The 20,826-nt window shown below is 40.0% G+C and overlaps 2 protein-coding genes across 2 annotated transcripts; both read right to left on the bottom strand.

The window, feature by feature from the left end:
• Positions 1–1,014: 1,014 nt before the first annotated feature.
• On the bottom strand, positions 1,015–14,230 carry slc17a9b (solute carrier family 17 member 9b). The gene is made up of 13 exons (XM_033630135.2): positions 13,599–14,230; positions 11,066–11,263; positions 10,425–10,564; positions 8,869–8,968; positions 8,445–8,575; positions 8,238–8,334; positions 7,462–7,558; positions 6,172–6,259; positions 6,042–6,076; positions 5,791–5,906; positions 1,884–1,939; positions 1,714–1,743; positions 1,015–1,339 (listed from the first exon to the last, which is right to left on the bottom strand). The coding sequence occupies exons 1-13, from the start codon at positions 13,730–13,732 to the stop codon at positions 1,161–1,163; spliced, it is 1,401 nt and encodes a 466-aa protein (XP_033486026.1). The 5' UTR covers positions 13,733–14,230; the 3' UTR covers positions 1,015–1,160.
• A 2,426-nt stretch (positions 14,231–16,656) lies between these two features.
• On the bottom strand, positions 16,657–19,243 carry LOC117258437 (glucose-induced degradation protein 8-B homolog). Its single transcript, XM_033629359.2, has 5 exons — positions 19,155–19,243; positions 18,661–18,790; positions 18,340–18,536; positions 18,020–18,217; positions 16,657–17,748 (listed from the first exon to the last, which is right to left on the bottom strand). Exons 2-5 carry the CDS (start codon positions 18,776–18,778, stop codon positions 17,575–17,577), a joined length of 687 nt encoding a protein of 228 aa, XP_033485250.1. The 5' UTR covers positions 18,779–18,790; positions 19,155–19,243; the 3' UTR covers positions 16,657–17,574.
• Positions 19,244–20,826: the final 1,583 nt, after the last annotated feature.

Raw genomic sequence — 20,826 nt, 5'->3', positions numbered from 1 at the left:
TGTCTTTGCCTAATACTGGACCAGCTTTAAAAACTGTCACTTAGACAAAAAGCACAGGTGAACGGGGTCCAGGTTGAAAATACCAAAGTTTCTCTTTAAGGTCATTCATACTGCATCATACTGTTGATAACTTACATAATCTTCGGTCATATTAGCTAATATATTTATTTCTCCTGTCACCTAAGTGTGAAAAAAAAATCAGAAAGCCATATAAATACATAAGTTCTTAAAATAATTAAGTGAGGTATTTCTATTACATGCAACCACATAGAAAGAAAAAAAATATATTACCTTTGGTCTTACTCAAAACATATTCTTTGAGACAACAAACAGGGAGAATACACTCCATCAAGGCTGTGTTGCTGTTCAGCTCCCCATGACGCCTTTCACCTCCTCCGACTGTAACAATAAGATGGGCTTGTAACCATGGAGACGGGGGACTATAAACGGTAGATCGTACAGGACATTAGAGCGCCTGCCGAGTAATTAGTGGCTGGGTAATGAGGTGTCACTCAGACAGTGATGGGTGAGTGGGGCGTACTAATAAAAGACTTCAGGTAGGAGAGGCTGGACTCTCCCCACGTCACCCACGTGCGCCCACACCGCCTCCCCCACCCCTGCAGGGTAAGAACACACCACCTTGGTCTGTCACAGCTGTCAAAAAGCTCCTGAGACTAATACATCCATCACTCTCATGTATGATAACACATGAATTACAATTTCCATCTCGTTCCAAGTAACACATTCTGTAACAAATGACGAGCGTGAACAGCAGCCCGGCGCCTGTTTAACCACCGCGTACTGCACAAGCTGGGACCTGGAGGTAGTGTAGACTCTTGTCATTCCCATTCCACCCTGAACTAAAGGAGCATCCTCTAACACAGCTGTGTTTTTCTAGGGATTAGACGCTCTAGCTCCACAAGATTTTTCAGTTACAGTGTGCAGGCTGTGCTGTGTGCTTTTCAGTAACGGCTGCAGTACTCCTTCAACCAGACACAGAGCCAGTCAAAGTTTCCCACATTATATGTGGGCTTTATCCGTGTGCCACTTGCCATCCATTGGCTGGTTTTCCAATGTGGGTAATGTCCTAGCTGCTGGTTGCCCAAGGTCGTATCTCCCTTGAGGGGTTAGCACGCTAGTCCCTCTGATGGCGTGATGATTTAGATGTGGATGTTGTGGTGGCGGATTTTACTGGAGTCAATGTCGACCCGGCGGGCCTCAGCAAAGGCCAGGAAGGTGCAGAGGCCCAGCAGGTTGACTGTGGTAATAAGGGCAAACACGGATGCCCACGAGCCTGTGGCCTCGATGAGATATCCCGAGAAATACACCAGGAGGACCCCTGCACAAGAACACACACACACCATTAATAGTACATTATCACAAAGCTTTAAACAGAGCTCTCAGTATCTTCCATGTGACTGTTCAGTTTTTCCGCAGAGAAAATGTCACAGTCCATTACACATCCCTCACAGGACCACAAACTGTCATCCTCTGTTCCCTGTATTATTCATCTGACACACACTGCCATTATGATCCCTTGATGAAATATGCATGGCACATAGGCGCCAGCGTGACAGCAGACACACCAGCTCAAAGTTTGAATTTAAAGAAGCCGGTGAATTATTTCACTTCATAGATTGGTGCAATTTAGCAACTGCTGGTGAAAGATTCATCACAAGTATTTTGTTCCCGACGTCCCTGCCTGAAACTCACCTAAGAAAGCACCACATGTATTCATAACACCTGTAAAAGAAATGCAGATACACAGATGTAAAATTCAAGACTTTATCAAAATTGCAGCTGTGGTTTAAAAAAATGATCAAATGAAATGTTTGGTATGAATGAAAATTTCATAAAAATTCTGGAAATGCTTTTTAACTTACCAAATAAAGCTCCGGCACAGGACGGAGCAAGATCTTGAACATTTACAGATACGCCGCTGTAAGAGTAATACATTTCATTAGCCATTTCATCAGCCATAAATTGACTCCGAATTGCATCAGTGTAATACCAATAATCGGCCTGACAAATCTCAGCCACAAAATGATTAGAAGCAGAGGAGGAAATAAATGTCTGTGTTCAGGGAAATGTATCATAGACAGTTTGTATTCTGCTCCCAGCCTGCTATCAGACTGCATCTATATTGTGAATGAAACCAATCCATTTTCTTTCTTTACAAAGTAAGCTAAAAAAAAAGGGGTTATATTTAGGGCTGGGTATCACTACTTGATACCTTTAACCCAGTACCGAGTCGTCTTGAAACTTCTCCAGTCAAACAAACCCTGCATTTGATCCTGTTTGTGCCCAGATCAAGGACAAAAGACTATTCGTAATATTTTGCTCGCAGCCAATCACCTCAAGCGTTCTTTGAGTTAATGTGGCATGTGATTGGCCCACTACCGCAGCAGCTACAACCCATGGAATCTGTGGTGGGTTGAGGCTGAGCTTGGTCTATTTGACAAAGTTGTTTGTACAGTTATTCAATATACACTCATCAGCCACTTTATTAGGTACACCTTGCTAGTACTGGGTTGGACCCCTTTCACCTTCAGAGCTGCCTTAATTCTTGTTGGCATAGATTCAACGAGGTGCTGGAAACATTCCTCAGAGATTTTGGTCCATATTGACATGATAGCATCACACAGTTGTTGCAGATTTGTCGGCTGCACATCCATGATGAGAATCTCCCGTTCCACCACATCCCAAAGGTGCTCTATTGGATTCAGATCTGGTGACTGTGGAGGCCACTGGAGTACAGTGAACTCATTGTCATGTTCAAGAAACCAGTTTGAGATGATTTGAGCTTTGTGACATGGTGCGTTATCCTGCTGGAAGTAGCCATCAGAAGATGGGTACACTGTGGTCATAAAGGGATGGACACGGTCAGCAACAATACTCAGGTAGGCTGTGGTGTTTAAACCATGCTCAGTTGGTAGTAAGGGGCCCAAAGTGTGCCAAGAAAATATCCCCCACACCATTACACCACCACCAGCAGCCTGAACCGCTGATACAAGGCAGGATGGATCCATGCTTTCATGTTGTTTACACCAAATTCTGACCCTACCATCTGAATGTGGCAGCAGAAATCCAGACTCATCAGACCAGGTGACGTTTTTCCAATCTTCTATTGCCCAGTTTTGGTGAGCCTGTGTGAACTGTAGCCTCAGTTTCCTGTTGTTAGCTGACAGGAGTGGCACCTGGTGTGGTCTTCTGCTGCTGTAGCCCATCTGCTGCAAGGTTTGACGTGTTGTTGGTTCAGAGATGGTCTTCTGCAGACCTTGGTTGTAATTGTCTCTTTCTATCAGACCATCCTCTGTAAACCCTAGAGATGGTTGTGTGTGAAAATCCCAGTAGATCAGCAGTTTCTGACAGACCAGCCCGTCTGGTGCCAACAACCATGCCACATTCAAAGTCACTTAAATCACCTTTCTTCCTCATTCTGATGCTCAGTTTGAACTTCAGCAGGCTGTCTTCACCATGTCTACATGCCTAAATGTATTGAGTTGCTGCCACGTGATTGGTTGATTAGCTATTTGTGTTAACAAGCAGTTGAACGGGTGTACCTAATAAAATGGCTGGTGAGTATATATTTTAATAATCTGAACACTTTTACAATGTATTCTTGTAAAAACCATTTGGATGGGGAGGAGTGGTGGTGGCATTTTATGCAATTGAATAATTTCATTCACATATGGGTACTGAGTAAAGTAGAAAAAATGTATCAGATGAGGTACTCTTGGTATTGGTATCACTTTATGGGTACTGGTTTTGGTATTGGTATTGGAATTTTTCAAATATCCAGTCAGAGTGATGTTACTGTGGACCTGGAGGGACTCCACAAATGTGAAATAAAATCTACATTTAGTAGCATTTATTAGTATGACTTTTTAACATCAGAGAAGTAAATGAAGTACAAAAAACATCCATATTGAATTAGAAATTAACTAATAAGACAATTAAAAATATTGGGCCACTGTTCAATCGACAGTATAAGCACCAAACAGGAAAAACAAGACCAACCACACAGCTGACGCTTCCCCATACTTGTGGTCACATTTCGTCATCGTTTGGTTGTGTCTCAGTAACAAAACACCCAAGATTATTCACCCATCCTTTCTTTGTATGAAACTGTGTTTTTGTTTTGTAAAGTGAAGCACATGTACTCACAGTATAAAAGTTTAAGTCTACTGATATATGTATCTTGTCTTATTATAAACATGAGTCTGTGTCTTTTTACAAACTCTCACACAACTTGTGCAGTATAATCCAAGTCACATGTATCCAGTTGCCTGTTCAGTACTTCCCAAACAGACAGCCCTTTCAGACATTGAATGAAATTTACCTAATTAAACTTATCTAAATGCTCTTCAAAGCCAGACTCCACTTACATAAACAGTAATTTTACTCCCTGAACTTGGGAACTGCTGGTCCACCACTGCCTTGACTTTAGTGTTTTAAAGGCTTAGTTTTTAAGGATTCACCAAAGTCACACAATAACACAAACGCACTGATCCAAACAGCGGCAGACCAGCAGCTTTATTGTTCAATGAAGTAAAATTACTGTTTGTCAATGGAGTCTGGGGTTGTGTGAGAGTTTGTAGTATAGTGTTTTGATATAGTTTTGCTGTTGTTAAATGCAGCTGTCTATGACTTCAGTTCATTAAGAAAGAAGTAACTGATATACAAATGGTCATCTGGGTGGCGAAGTATTCCTTTAATCTGCACTTGAATATAGTCCACAACAATGTACTATTTACCTCCATTTGAGTAATGATTTCTAAAAACTTTCTGGATATGAAAGTCTCATTAAAAATGACAGTTAATATCAGTGACCCATTTTTAGCAGCCATGACCTTTTAAAGAATAATACATTTGGCAATTTTCCTTATGTGGTTAGATTAAGTCTGCAAAACACAGAGACATTCAGTGAATCAGAGGCGCTTGGTGGGTCAAACAGCAGACCAAAGTTTCTAACTGAAGCCTAATATAAGCTGAGATGCTGCCAATTCTACCCTAGTTAAGCTCAGTGGAGCCTGGGACACACTTCGTGGTGGGAGGTGGTGGAATATTTTGCACTCTTGAGGAATAATTCACCCTCTCATATGACCATTTGCATGTCAGTTACTCACCCTATGTTACAATGAATATGGAGGAGTACAGTAAACATTCTTGATCAATTGGAGTCGTAGGGGTCTGCGATTAACAACAGCAAAACTATATTAAAAACATCTGTTTACAAACTCTAACACAACTCGTGCTGTTTAACCCAAGTCTCATTTACCATGTCATATGCTCAGTACTTCCCGAACACAAACATTTCTGCATAAAAAGTCTTGGCACAGACGAGTAGTGCACCTGCAATTTGTGTTTTATATAGTAATTTTTTTGTGAGTACTGAGCATCTGCCTGGGTAAATGAGACTTGGATTATACTGCATGAGTTGCGTCAGAGCTTATAAACTGATATAGTTGTGCTGTTGTTACACACAGACCTCTGTGACTCCTGTTCATCAAGAATTTTCTCAGTTTCTGAAATTCTTTGTTCACCTGAGGCATGCACAAGAAAAAATAGCTTTAACCAACTTTCTTGACGAATTCAGCATGTCTCAGAGGCTGCTAAGTGCTGCAGTACTTATAGCACTGGAAATGAATGTAATGGTTTTAAAATGGTTTCAAGGCAGCAATACAAAACACAAAAATGAGCCTTGGGCAACACCACATTTAAATCTAATAAAAGGTGGTGGTTTCAGGGTGAGAGATAACAGTGTACAGATATTCTAGGTGCCAGTACCTGTGACTGAAGGTGGTGAGGCCCATGGTGGCAGACACAAATGCTACAGCCCAGGGGAAGGTGGTGTTGCCACACAGAAGAAGGGTAAACACACTGGACACACCCATGGAGAAAAACTAAGGAACAAGTGCACACAAAGACAAATCAAATACAATGTTACACAGTTCATTATGTTGGAGTATAAAGAGACATTCATACAGTTAACAAATAGCATACACATGCACTAAAAAGGCAACTGTCAAATATCGTACCTGCATCAACTTCCTCACAGAGGCTGTATCAAAGCCTGTGGGGAACAGGAGAGAGATAAGAACAGGCAATTACACAGCTGCATTGTCACTAAAAAGAATTCTGATATCAGCTCATCATCAGTCGCCCTACCTTGACTGATGAGGTGGTCAGATAAGCAGCCACTGAAGAGGGAGGACGGGATGGCCACCAACCACGGAATGACATTAAACACCCAACCCTGGAGAGACAACATATTTTCTTTGGTACAGACATCATCAGACATCTCCTAAATTTTTATCTCGCACTGCCATCCGGCTGAAATGTCTCGATTAAGTAGACTGCCATGAAATTTGAGATATCAGCTATCCATGGTTCCCAGAGGATGAATCCAATGACTTTGATGATCCCTGACTTTTTAATCTACGTAATGCCACCAGCACGTAAAAGTTTTTATTTACCCTGTAAAAAACTCTGCATCTACCAGGTAGATTGGCATTAAATTTTCAGGTTTCTAACTGATGCACCATTATGTCTGTAGTCACCTTACTTTTCCTCAAGCACCACCATAAGGTCTAAATTTAAATGTGTCCAATACTTATGACCAAAACTGCAAAACTAATAACATTCCCACGAGCCCCAGCTGTACTTTGTGTTCAGTGCTCATTAGTAAATGTTAGCATGCAAACAGGCCAAACTAAGATGGTGAACATGGTTAACGTCATACGTGATTACAACCCAATCACAAGAAAAAATGGCATTGTACATTTCTGCAAACCACGAAATTTGCACATTACGATGTGGCAGATGTAGCGGATACTTTAAAATGTATCACAGCATTTCAACAACACTGTGGTTAATGTGTGGTTATGTTTAGGCACAAACACTACTTGGTTATGGTTAGGAAAAGATCATTCTTTGGCTTAAAATACCAAATTTGAGGGCACAAACCCCGCTGGAAAGGCAGTCACATCTCGGTAAAAAACAACCACTTTTTGTGGCATTAGTCGCGCTTGAAACACGGCAATGACTTGTTAAAAAAAAATCTGTTTTGTTGTTTGTTGGACTTGTTGGACAGCGTGGCTGGATGGTGGATGTCAGGCATCCACCATCCACTCCACCTCCCGATAACAAAGCCCGCTCATATAGGCCTTCTACGTCACTTCAGAAATTATGATATGGTACGTACAAAAGTGCAAAAGAAATGTATCTGTGGTATCCAGAGACGTACAATGCCAACATTCTCTTCTGGTGACTGGGCTGCTGATTGACATAAGCAATAGCTGTTAGCTGTTGTTAGCCCAAAGCACTGCTACGCCCAAGTACAGTCTCACAGTAGACACTTAGTCATGTTAATATGAATTCAACCCTCGTGGCTATTTACTTTACTTATTCCTATTATCCTGGGGTCAAATATGTGATCAAAAGTTCACATAAGGTTACCTTGGCATCTGGGAAAGTGTCTTTAAAGAATGTTGGCAGCCATGACAAAAGAGTGAAGAAGGTGCTCGCTGTGCAAAGGTGTGTAACGATCACAGCACTGTTCAGAATGAAGAGAGAGAAACAAACAAAATAAGCACATTGAAACTATGTTCATAAAAACTGTAGATATACCAAAGGTTGCACGGTGTTGTCGTTAACAAAGGCATCGTCCCATTTCTTTGAGCTCCTTCTCAAGATTTGACTGAAACCTGTGTCTGTGCCACATGTTCGTCATCTATTGTTTTCGTATATGAGTCATACTCGTGTTGAGACAAGTGGCATGTGATTGAAAGGATCAAGAGTTTGTGACTATTTTAAGCTCACAGCCATCAAACTATCATCGAACCGGTTTCTCTCAAGGTGGATCAGATACGTCAAATAAAACCACAGAGGTTCTCCCTGTCACTGGAAATGGAGCATATCAGTTGCGTTACAGTATATAAATATCCAGGCAATAGGGAGAGACTGGAAGGACACGTCAGAACTCGATAGGAGAGACATTAAAGGCAGCCAGAGACTGGGCTCGCTATTCTGAAATCTGGTGCATATAAAAGCTGGATCATCGTGTACAGAAACTGTGATTTATACATTTCTACATTCTTCCTTTTAAATTATTCTTCTAAATTTCTATGCCTACGGGCGAGGGAGCTACACAGAGTACAGAATGCACACATATACACAGAGGTTTGCACTTGCACTCGCACACACTCCACACACTTCCTTTATCTTTATCTCACCAGACTGCAGGTTGTTTGAGGAGCCGTAACCAGTGTCTTTTGGACAGTTTGGACTGGGGCCCACCGCTTCCCAGGGACTCCAGGGTGATGATAGGGCCTGCAAACACAGACGAACACAGACACGTGAGCACACAAGAGGACACTGACTCCTCTTGTACAAATAAGCCGCTGCAAGATACCGTGGACACATTTAAAAGCCTCGCTTGCCTTCTCCTTTGAGCAGATATTTCCACATGCAGTAGGCCCACAGGACTGAGAGGAGACCCGACACGTAGAAAACACTCTGCCAGCCGTACAGGTCCAACATGAGGGAGCCAGCCCCCCCAATCACCAGAGTGCTGGCGAGAATCAAAGGTCACAACAAGACACGACAAGTCAAAAAAACACACCCTTCTTATCGAGTAGACGCATACACTCCATGAGCTTAACTTTGAATGCAAACAAATACCAGGATGTCATAATAAAACTGTCTACACATCTGCATATAGATAATGAAATCAATATTTCATATCACAATCTGCACTGCTTTCAAATGAAGCCCTCCTCTTTGCACTTGACAACAGCGATTTCCTCGGAGGAAACACTCATCTCTTTCCCACAATCCCCATTTATTGCATAACGCTTGACTCACCCCAGGTAGGAACCGCTACCCACGGTGCTCATGAGGAAGCCTCTCTCGCTTTCCACCACCTTTTGAGAGCACAGGCTCGCCAAAGAAGGGTAATGAACTCCTGAAATCAGGACACAAAACATAATTGGTTAGCGTTTGGAAGAAATTAAAGGGAGGAATAAACAAGGCAATAAAACCAGGATTTTACCACCCTCAACACACAAGACAAACATATAAATCTGAGGGGAAATGAGGGCAGGAGTGAAGGACACAGCAAATAATTTGGCACGGGCTGAAACATAAGCACCTAGGTTTTGAAACAAGTGCGTGCTGCTAAAATGAATTTAAAGACATGTCTCTAAATGGTAGATCTGTTTAACGCACTCTTAATGTAGGCAGAGTGTTTGTTACTAACTGCTCCATTAAGCTTTCCCTTTATTTGCTTTTCACCGGCGATGCAGAGGAATGTCTGCACCTTCTTGATGGTCCACACAACGGGGTCACACGCTAACATTCTCAGAACAAAAAGGAGTGCTTGCAGTCCATGCCACAATCAATGGGATATTTAAAAACAGCAGGATCGTGCACTGAGTCCTTGTAAAGCACGAGTGATGATTCTCTCTTGACCAATCAACAGACTGATGTGTTTCTAGCTCAAACTTTTAGTATCAGATCTGTGTGCTAGCAGAGGGATTTTATTGGTACCATCCACAGCTTCTGACAATGGGAAAAAAACTGTTTAATGTGTAACAAACTTAACCGGACTGCTGGGTTGAAACGAGGCTTGAATGTCATATGGTTACTCATTCAATCATTTTCTGTAGCCACTTATGCTGTTGGTGGTCACAGGGGGACTTGAGCCTGTCCCAGCTGACACTGGGTGAGAGGCGGGGTACACCCTGGACAGGTCACCAGACTATCACAGGGCTGACACATAGAGACAGACAACCATTCACGCTCACATTCACACCTACAGCAAATTTAGAGCCACCAATTAACCTGCATGTCTCTGGACTGTGGGAGGAAGCCGGAGTACCCGGAGAAAACCCACAATGACCCCCACCCCGGGTTTGAACCAGAAACCCTCTTGCTGTGAAGAGACAATGCTAAGCACTGTACCACTGTACTGCCCATATGGTTACTCAATAAACAAACAGTTCAATTTGTATTTATCTAAAGAGGAAATGAATGACTATTTTATTTAGATATGGTTACTCAATAAATTAATAAGTCATCAATTTATTCTTTAGATAAATACAAAAATTGGACTGCTTTTCAGTTTAAAGTGTCTTTCAACAAGACTGTCACACTGCATAAAAATTTACCATACAATGTACTTTTAGAGAAAAACAACACTATGACTTTAACATGTCTATATGTGCTTTCACGTTGTCTGCCTGTATCCAGTCCCCTAACACAGACAGCAGACTTTAAAAATAGATGAATGTATATGCCCTTTCCGGACTTTGAAAAAAAAACCACATACACTCATTTTTCAAGGTCTGGATTATGTTTCACCTCAACGACTTACAGTAACCTCGAGATGTGATTCGTCTCATTCACACTGTCCATCTCACCTTGCAACAAGCCCATGAGGAAGCGGGCCAGTGTCATGGAGAAAATTGGCTGGGAGCAGAAGTGGGCCAGGATGGGCGTGAAGGCCGTCATCGACCCCCAGGCTGCTGCAGACAGCAGGAGGACCTTCTCACCTCCCACCCTGTGGACACAGGACACAGACATACTGAATAATCTTTAACCTTAGAGTTGCTTTTATCAGCTAAACGTTATGAGAGGTGGCACAACTTTGACCTCTTGGATGTCTCGTAACACTAGTAGCACTGTTTTCCCACCATAAACATTTTCTCTGTTACACTTACACAAATAAAATTACACTTTTGCTACTATTAGCTTTGGTGTGGCAGTTCTGAAGTAAATAAATTCTCTTCTGTTGATGACACTGTGTGTTTACAGAGGAAACATCTCGCTTCATTCACTGTTTTATCAGTTAACTCTGAGCAAACACAAACGGGCTGTTTGCGTCACTGCCAATAATGTCCTCATGCAAATGACACTTGATGAGCAGAAAGCTCAAACAGGTGCCAACTGAAAACAAGCTTGACTGTCAGCATTCATCCGGGTAACACACAGGAGAGTTCAGTTCACCAGGGCCACTGTTATCTTACAACATGACTACTGTTTTAGCTCCAGTGCTCCTCACCGGTCGCTGACGTAGCCTCCGAGCACTTGGGTGAAGCAGTAGCCCCAGAAGAAGCTGCCCAGCACCATGCCGGTCTCCCTCTTGCTCCAGCTGAACTGTTCCGCCATGCTGACGGCACAGATGGGCATCGCCACACGGGCGCAGTAGAGGAGGCATGTCCCAAGCAGCAGCACCACTGTCCATACCCTCGCTACAGGCCTGCACGAGAGGGAGAACAGAATAGATTGAGCAGAGGCAATGTGTGGGGGCAAACTTTGGACTTAAAACCAGTTAAGGAGGTCTTATCTAACTTTGGGAGGGAAGGCACTGCTCCAAGTTTGTCTGCACTACATGCAACATGTTTTAAAGGGGAACACAACCATATTCAAGAAGTCCAATGATGTATTCCCTTGGATTAGGAAAGTTCAATTAATATTTGTGAACATGAAAATGTACCCATAGAAAATCACCATGACATAACAGCAATCACTTCCAGGTGGACAACTGGTAATTAATTTTAAATGCGGAGATATGTAAAGTCAGCAACCTTGTTTCTTTCTGTTGTCATTTTCAGCCATAACTGTAACTTTTAAAGACATATAGTAATAAACTTTGGTCCCACCATCCTCATGTTTCTGCTATGCTTATTTTATGAACTCTGTTGCTTTGCTATCACCTTTTATAAACCAAATCTACCAGCACGGACGATAACCAACGTACTGCTGTGGACAGGGCCGCAGCTAAATGTATTTCAGGCACCTATAAAACAATCATTATTAGTGTAAGTGTAAACTATGTTTGAATATTTGCTCCACTTTAACTTACACACTAACCAACTGAGGCCGCAGTAACCCAGCATCTCAAGTGCTCTGCTGAGTAACATTACTGTTTCTGTTAAAGGAGTTTGGTGGCTTTGATATAACAACTGATATAAACTGATATATATATATATATGTATTTTTAGGTGGTCCATTTTTAGGTAGCTTAAATCTTAAATCCACTAGATACATTTTGTTGCTACAAAAAAAAAGTCTGAAGTGAGACTAAAAACTTTATTGTATTGGATATAACAGATGTTGACAAAGTTTTTCTTTGGGGAACATAATTTACAGCTGAAATACGGTAATAAATCCCAATAAATTTTATTGCAATGCTCAGCATATCGCAACATATTTAAAAATCGCAATAATATTGTATCGTAGATCCTCTGGTGATTCCCATGACTACTTAAAACCAGCCAATTGAGGCAGTGTTTGCTAAGAGTCATATGATTTTATGTATGCGACACATAGATTTTCTACCCTGAAGTCATTGTAAACTATCCTTGTGATTCAGTCTGTACTCAGGACTTTCCCTAAGGTGCCCTTGACGTCATCTACAACATATATCACCATGCATTGTCTATGGAGCAGCTCCAGACTAAATACTAGGGGTGGAAATCACCAGAGGATCCACAATATGATATTATCACAATATCTAAATCACGATACAATATTATTGCGATTTTAAACATGTTGTGATATGCTAAGTATTGCGACAACACATATTGCGATATACTGGGGTATATTACCCAAAGGAAAACATTGCCAACATCTGTTCAGACATTTTTTTTTTGCAGCAGCAAAATGTATTTATTCATTATTCTAGCAGGCTACCTGATGTTTAATTTGTATTTGTGATGTAGTAATTTATGTAATTAAAAAAATCGATACTTGGCGCTGTGTGACGATACGATACTGCCACACAAAAATAGCGTGAAACTGTGCTGTATCGATTTCTTCCCCCACCCATTCAAGATTATAGGCTATTGTTGACATTTCACTCTGATGAAAAATAACATTCCCGCAGATAATTATCATCACCGTTTTATCTCATATAATATGAAGGAGGCTACATCATTGTTAGGGTTAGTGAAGCCAGACAACCAAAAGAAGTGTAAGTTGACCCTACTCCATACCCTATGACATCACAAATTTAAGGTTTAGCACTCTAGTTTTTGGACTTGTGAAAGTGTTGTTCATGTTTAACAATATTTTTTGGACTGTCTTTGGCCACAGTAGTAACATGTATGAATTTATGAAAATGGGCCTAGCTTCCCTTTAAAGTCTCTTCTATCTCCATTTAACTTAAATTCATACATGTGTCAGCTATAATTTGGGGGATTTCATGTGCTGAAATTCAAGGAAATGACTTTAAGAGGATGGAGCCAAAACAATATGGTGACTACTTCCTACTTCAGGAGCCATTTGATCTATGTGGCACTGCCACTACATCTTAAGAGTATTGCTATATGAAGCGCCATAGTTGATACGTGTCATTTTACCCCCAGATGTTGAAGTGCTTTAATTGCAAAATGGCTGTATTACTGATAGAGGAACATAGAGGGTTACAGAGGAAAGAGTTGCTCAAAAAGTATCGGTATTGATTTGGATTAATCACATTTCTCTGGGGACATTAGTTAGCCTGCTAAGTAGCTAAGACGTTGGTGATTAAAGAGGAAAGAAAAAGAGAAGCAGCACTGTTGAATGTGTCTCTGCTGGGATTAAAGCCTTACCTTGACCAGTTGGTGTTGTGTTCAGGCCACTTCTTGTGACACCCAGCAGCTCCGATCTTGTCAGACGGATGGTTTTCCTTGTGACAGACCAAATCTGGACTATAGTTCTTGCCATATTTTTGAATAACTGCCATTCAACAGCGAGTTACCAGCAGCCTCCTCTCAACCGCCTCGGCTGTTTACTTTCGATGCGTTTCCGGTCAATCAGTCAGAGAAAAGTAGACAGAAATCAGACCTTATCATAAAGTGTGTGCGCAATCATATCTCTACGCGTAACTCTGGTCCATAACCTGTGCGGCTGGGCTGACGGGAACACAGCAGGCGATGGTCACGGAACTGAGCTGGAGGAGGGAGTCTGTTTTTCCTGATGCCCTAGGAGGAGTAATCCACGTGTCAGTTTTTCTCACCACAGTCTCCTCCTGCCGCCGGCCACGCAGTTCTTCTTTTGATCGGTAGGGTTAATCTGGAAGTGTTTTCTCTTTAGTATTCCCCAAAACCGGTTTCAACTGTCTTTCCTTGCCGATTCCGTATCATCCAATACGCCAGAGAGACGCCTCTGGCTCTGGCTCTGGTCCCTCTCCAGTCATGACGGTGCAATATAGAAATGTTACTGTGTCGTCTATGGGAGCATCGCCCGAGCACCAGGATGTAGTCTCCTCCTGACCCGTCCTTGCCGGATGGAGACGTGACGGTGCCCGTGCTGAGGAGCTGCTGTGTGGAGCACAGATATGCGCAGTGTGCCTACAAGGTTGTTTAAATGGTCCGTCTGCCCCTGGCAGTGTAAGATAGCAGGCAGTCGTTATATAAGACTCTGCATTTAGCACAACTTTTAGCTGCTCCATACAGGGTGGATGGTGCTGGAGGAAGTACTCACATCCTTTACTCAAGTTATACATGTGATACACAGTGATGGGGGAAGTCCTGCATGTAAAAGTCCTGCATTCAAAATCTTACTTAAGTAACACAAAAGTATTTGCATCAAAATAAAGTAAAGTAAAGTAGGCTACACATTATGCAGAAGTGCCCATTCAGAATCATATATTATTAGATTAGTGATGTGATGTGTGCATCACTTCAGTGTTGCTGGTAAAGGTGGGGCTTATTTATATTACTTATTATACTTCTGGGTAGCTTAAATTTTAATACTATTTTAATTCATTAATTGATTTATATTTTGTATTAATCTAAATCTGCAAATCTGCGAAAATACTGTACTTGCCTCCAAAATGTAGTGGAGTAGAAGTATAAAGTAGTACAAAGTGGAAAGTACTAAAAATACTGTACTTTCATCCTCCTCTGAAACATATTATGAGCTATAATGGAAAACACAAAAACAAGTTGAGCAAAGCATACTAAATTCTACAAGGCAAACAAGGAAATACAACCAATATCATGATGAAAAAAGGGAAGAGGAGTTGGAAATATAAATAACAGATACAAAATGGGAACAGATGTTCACTGAAATGCACAAAACTATCAGTTCCTTATTTTTGGGGGAATTTGCTTGGAGGATAAACATGAGTTACTTCTTGACTCCAGACATTATCTCAAAATAGAAGAGCTCAAGCTCAGTGCTTGAGGAACTGTGGAGAAGACCATGCTAACTATTTACATATTTTCTACTCGTGTAAAGTATTAAATACATATTGGTTCAAAGTATTTACATTGATGGAAGATTAAAAAAAACAACTCTGTATTTAAAAGCAGAGCACATCAGTTTGGGAACGCCTTCAGCTACTCTTAGTCAAGATGAAAAATACCTATTCGCAATCTTGAGAATCACAGCATTGAAACAGATAAAGGGTGGAAAAAAACTAAGTCTCCAAATTGAATAAAATGGAAAAGTATGATTCAAGAAGTAAAATCCACAGAGAAAGTGACTCAAAAATAAGGATTAGGGAAGAGTTGTTTGAGGAAAGGTGCTTTATAGAAGATGAGAGACTGTTACTATAATCATTGTATTTAATATATAAAAATGCGTACATTGTATAAGAACTTAATAGTTATTATCTTCTACTATTAGCCCACATCTCTTTTAATGTTTAGTTATTATTTTCTTGTCTTTGTAGTGAATTTTAAACTAAAAAGCAAATAAGCTGTATATATGAAAATGGGCTTGAAATGTTAAAATCTTTTGTAAAGTACTTGAGTTACTTTCTACACATTTTACCTAAGTAAAGATCATTTGTATCTTTTATGTTAAAGTATTTATTAATAGTTATGGAATAACTGAACATATTTATTAGGCTAAGTATTTCCATTTCATGCTTCTTTATACATCTACTCCACTGCTATTCAGAGTTAAATATTCCACATTTATTTGACAGATTTATTTACTACTTTACAGGTTGATTTTACGAAACAAACATGTGAACTCATAAAATATGATGTACTATTATAATACACAAAAAGTACATTGCATAATTAAAAAGCTCCACTGCTTCCAATTGCCAAGAAAGCACTTTAATGTATCAGTAATAGTACTCCAATGAAGTATGATGATATGACACTCACGTTGGCCATTTTTCTGCACTGAGTACATTCACTTTTATACTTAGATATGTTTTGTAATCATACTTGTACTTACGTGGCACTGTCAACAAAGGACCTTTAGTTGTAATGGAGTATTTTTAATATAATGGTATTGCTACCTCTACATTTTAAAGAATGTGAAACCTTTCTTCTCAATTCTGCACCCAATAATATACATTTGATAGGATTATTATTTTTCATATTGCAGCTGGCCAGAGTGGAGCTTATTTTAACTATTTAGGTAATTGGGTTTAGTCTGAAACAGTGGATCATATATCATAAACTGATCATATTTTTGTGAGAAAAATTACTCTGCAAAGTCACCAGTAACCATAGCTGTCGTATAACTGGAGTCAAATGTACAATATTTCTCTCTCATATGTAGTGAAGTGCCATAAAATGGAAACACTAAAGTAAATGTACTCCAAAATTGTTCACAGGTACAGTACTTGAGTTACTGTCCCACCTCTGCTGCTGTACCACTTTGAAAATCCCAGGATTAAAAACACACCAAGCTTTAAAGTCCTTTATGACTTGCGCAGTTTAAAAATTCACTTTTATTGCAAAATAATATCCCAGCAAAAAAAGCACATCAAATTTTGCAAAAGAGCTACTTATTCCATACATGTAAATAATCCATCTGTAAAAGTGTCTCCAAGTCTGTGGACACAGATTTAACCATTCACATCTTTTAATATTATCCGTGGTATTTTATAACGTATGAAACTGAGGTTGCCTTTAAGCTCGCACAGTCACAGTATTCTGCAAACTTATTTAGCATTCCAGGAATCTTGCCTTGTCCCGCTTGTTATGTGCTACCGCGATAAAAGTTTCTCTGTTCTTGTCTATGTCAGCATCGTTTTATAATGTATCAAGCAGTAATGCAGTACGAGTCCTACGCTGAATCTAACTTTCAAGTCACAGTAGTTTGAAAGATCCCAAGTATCTTGCTTTGGCTATTGCCGTCACATAGAGTACCAGCTAAAAACTACTAGTTGAAATGTGTATGTCTTCTGTAAGGAAAAAAGTGTGTGTTTATTTGAGGCAGTGCACACCGAGCCAACCATTTTCCCTGAACATCAAACTGGTCACACACAGAAAGTGACAGCCTAATTTAGGCTTTATTCACGACCTCCTATGCCAACATCTTTCCCTGCCAACAGACAGAAAAACTAGTGTAACTGAATTATACTAATTTTACATAAACAAATATGTAAATCATAATACCAAGTAAATAATGGTCTGCATGTTACTATAGTGTGAGAGGTCATTTTAAAATGCCATCGATCCAGTTTGCACATTCTAAGTTATTAAAGTATCAAAAAGCAACCCTTACAAAAAAAGAAAAGGTTGTACTCTATATGAGTCAGTTTGTTGGGGTATAAATAGATAAAGGAAATGTGTCCATTTTGTAATGTCGTGGTATGTTTTCACTGGGGGGTCCTTATTTTGGGTCTTCGATGGTTCCCTTGCTGAGGTCTGTCATTTTGGGATACTTCACTTTCTTTTGGTCAAGTTCATTTTGAGCCCACAGCAGTAGCTTCAGGAGCTTGGCCAGCTTGGGTGTCGACTCTCTGTTTTCATAGTCTAGCACACACTGATTCACTTCACTCCATACCTGAAAGACACGGACAAAGACATGTTACTGCTTTGTATACTATAAATATGGACAGTGGATCATAGCCTGACATCAAGTCCTCCTTTATATGTTATTAATTACACTAACACTGAACAGTGTCCCCATGCTGCAGAGAATGGTACAGCTTTTTTAACTTAGTGTGAATTACAGGTGCCATGCAGTTTGAACTGATTCTTAAGAAATATAAATTCAGAAAAACCAAGTGCAAGACAAGAGAAGTATAAGCTTTACTAATATGCTTTGACCCTACCTTTTGTCTCTGCATCATATTGAGCAGATCTCCAAAGGGTGACTCCTCGGGGTTGTCGAATGCCAGCAGGGCCAGTGTCCTCTCCATCTCGGTCAGACATTCTCGGCTCTCCTCCCCCTGCTCTGCTAACTGAGACTGGGCAAATTCAAGGGCGGCTTCGGTCTCCCTCAAACGAATCAGCTCGATCAGGTGCTGCTGCTGCAAATATAAAAAGCCAGAGGTTGCAACAGTCAGTGAAAACAAGAGAAGACCAGCAGAATGAGTTGTTAAGAGCACAAAACATAGATGTCTACAAAGTGACGGGCATTCTGTTATTTTACCTGTAAGTGGAAGTAGAGGTAACGGTTCGTATCCAGCAGCTCTGGGTGCAGACTGTTAATCAGCGCTATGGCGTCCTGGATCTGTCCCTTCAGGATCATCTCTCTGATCTTAATTCTTTCATCTAGGGAATCCAAGTCAACACTGGGCTCTATTCCGGACTCCATCCTGAACTTCTCTGCTGCCTCCTTGAAGCCCTCTGTTGAACAGAAACCGTGGTGAAACCCTGCACAGTTCACATCCAAGCACCGTGCATATCTGCGCAATTAATCTTTACAGACAACCGAAAACAAACTTTGAGAAATAAATAATCGGTACTTCACCTGTCACCAAGTAGTTCATTATGAGCCTGTTCATATCAGCTCTCTGAATATGGACATTGTTGAGTTTATCCATCCACTCTTCCCTTGTTATGTCCTCCGGCTTCTCTGCATAACTCATTATGGTAATATCCTAAACGAGTACAGAGAGATTACATTGTGAGTTGACAGAATGACATTTCACGCATTTAAACCACTGAATTCAATGTATAATAGCAATCACATAACGTTATAACCGTTTTAGTACATAGCTCTTCTGTTTGACAGCAACGCAACAGCGGAAATCACAAGTCACAACAGTTCGGGCCTTCGATGAAAAACACAACATTGAAGCCTGAGTGTCGACAACACGAATCAAAACAAAGACAACGTCAACCTTTTAGGTGCATTTATATCGGATACACACATCCGGGTCGAGTGCTGTTTAATTTTATTGTCTCCTATCGACGTGTATATACAGTCATATACGAGTAATATCGTTTAATAATTCACAATACCTTGAAATTTTGTCGCTACTTCCCAGCAGTAGCTAGCTAGCTAGCGGAGGAGAGCTTCTTCTTCTTCTTGTTCCTGTTCCTCTTGTCTGTTTCCGGTACCGTAATCTCCACTGTAAGTACGCGCTGCTGCCCTCCTGAGGCGACTCAAAGCATTGCATGACTGTATTTTTGTTTTTTATTGATCATATTTCACAGAAACATATTTTATTATATACATTTAAAGATTATCTTTAAACATCACATGTTAAATAATAAAATTAAATACAACAAAAGAAAATAACATAAAGATCAATGCATACATTAAACTGCACGAGGGAGATGAAAACCCAGATATAATACACGTTGTTATTATTAGATACATTTTACTAAATATTTGAGAGGCTGTAATAGCTTTCTTGTTCGTTTTTATTTTATAGTCAAAGACAGACGGATATTCAATGTAATCTGAAGCACTCTAACCATATTGATGTGATACTTGCCAACAAGCCATATAAGCTTGAGAGCATTATCAGTAGATTGTGAGCCTGTATAACAATTAAGAAACATGATCATGCCTTCTAATATTGTTGTCAATCTCTTAAAATTTAGATAAACTAACGGAGAAGCTCAAACAACAATTCTTGAGAGTAGGTACACTTATAGACAAAAATGAGACATTTAATCAATTTCTGTTTTAAGAAAGAACATATTGGAGAAATATCCTCTTTAAATTCATATAATAATGTGTTACAGTGGATAACCACTGTGATTTTACATTTATTATAGCCATAAATTGTGTTTGTGAATCCCCCATATAGGCTTGATTTATGCTAATCTTACTAGACAGGCAAAAGATTCAAAGAAAACAACAAAATGTGTACAGGTTTTTGACATTGGGTAGAAAATAATTTATTTGGAAACTTTAACAACTAGATTTTTGTTCATATAAAGTAGGTCTCGCATAAAATTAAAAAAACCCAGTAAACAAGTACCATAAAATGACTTGAGTACAATGCATGAGTGATTACTTTCTACAAATGGAAACTGTTGGTTTTATATCTTGAATGTCATATCAAATACCCAATCATCTCTCTCACTCCCTGTTTTTTATGAATGTATTTTAAATTATTTATGTTTTCACTCTTTCTCTCTTCACCTTTATGTACTGTATCTGCATTAAATTTCTTTTAAGGGCACAAGCAGGCATCAATCCTGCTTTTCAGAGGAGGATAATGGGAGTGTGTCTGTGTATGTACATACCAGATTGATATTTTATATTGATTTTTATAGCTACTTTTCTGCCATGGCAGTGCATCACACACAGCAGTCCAATTGACACTTGAAATAAGGGGAACTAAATCGACCTCTACTGGTGTAATCATGAAATACAACAAACTGTAGGTTGCTTTAGGTAGCAGAGGGACTCTACAGACATCACAACCCCTCCCTAAACCAAGACAGAGAAAGAGCAGAACTATCAGCAGTGCATTTCACATTATTACATAAGTATAGCTCCTAGTTTATTGATTTTTTTAAAAAAAAATAAACCCACATCCAGGCTAAATGATTCAGTTTAAATGGGTACAATGTGTGCGACCACTGTCTGAACATCAGAAAAATGTCTGGGAGCTGTGGGTGATATTGCTGACTGATATAGCGGATTAAAAGGGGATTTAATTTTGCAAACTACACA

The sequence above is a fragment of the Epinephelus lanceolatus genome, chromosome 8 (assembly GCF_041903045.1).
Source record: "Epinephelus lanceolatus isolate andai-2023 chromosome 8, ASM4190304v1, whole genome shotgun sequence".
Taxonomy (NCBI): domain Eukaryota; kingdom Metazoa; phylum Chordata; class Actinopteri; order Perciformes; family Serranidae; genus Epinephelus; species Epinephelus lanceolatus.
This window is presented reverse-complemented; position numbering and strand designations above follow the sequence as displayed.

Coding starts and splice junctions, on each gene's coding strand:
- LOC117258437 (XM_033629359.2), bottom strand. CDS start 18,778: ATGAGTTATGCAGAGAAGCCGGAGGACATAACAAGGGAAGAGTGGATG. Junction 18,537..18,660: donor AATGAACTACTTGGTGACAG/GTGAAGTACCGA, acceptor TCTGTTCAACAG/AGGGCTTCAAGGAGGCAGCA. Junction 17,749..18,019: donor ATATGATGCAGAGACAAAAG/GTAGGGTCAAAG, acceptor CGTGTCTTTCAG/GTATGGAGTGAAGTGAATCA.
- slc17a9b (XM_033630135.2), bottom strand. CDS start 13,732: ATGGCAGTTATTCAAAAATATGGCAAGAACTATAGTCCAGATTTGGTC. Junction 10,565..11,065: donor GGAGGCTACGTCAGCGACCG/GTGAGGAGCACT, acceptor CTGTGTCCACAG/GGTGGGAGGTGAGAAGGTCC. Junction 7,559..8,237: donor CTCAAACAACCTGCAGTCTG/GTGAGATAAAGA, acceptor CATTCTGAACAG/TGCTGTGATCGTTACACACC.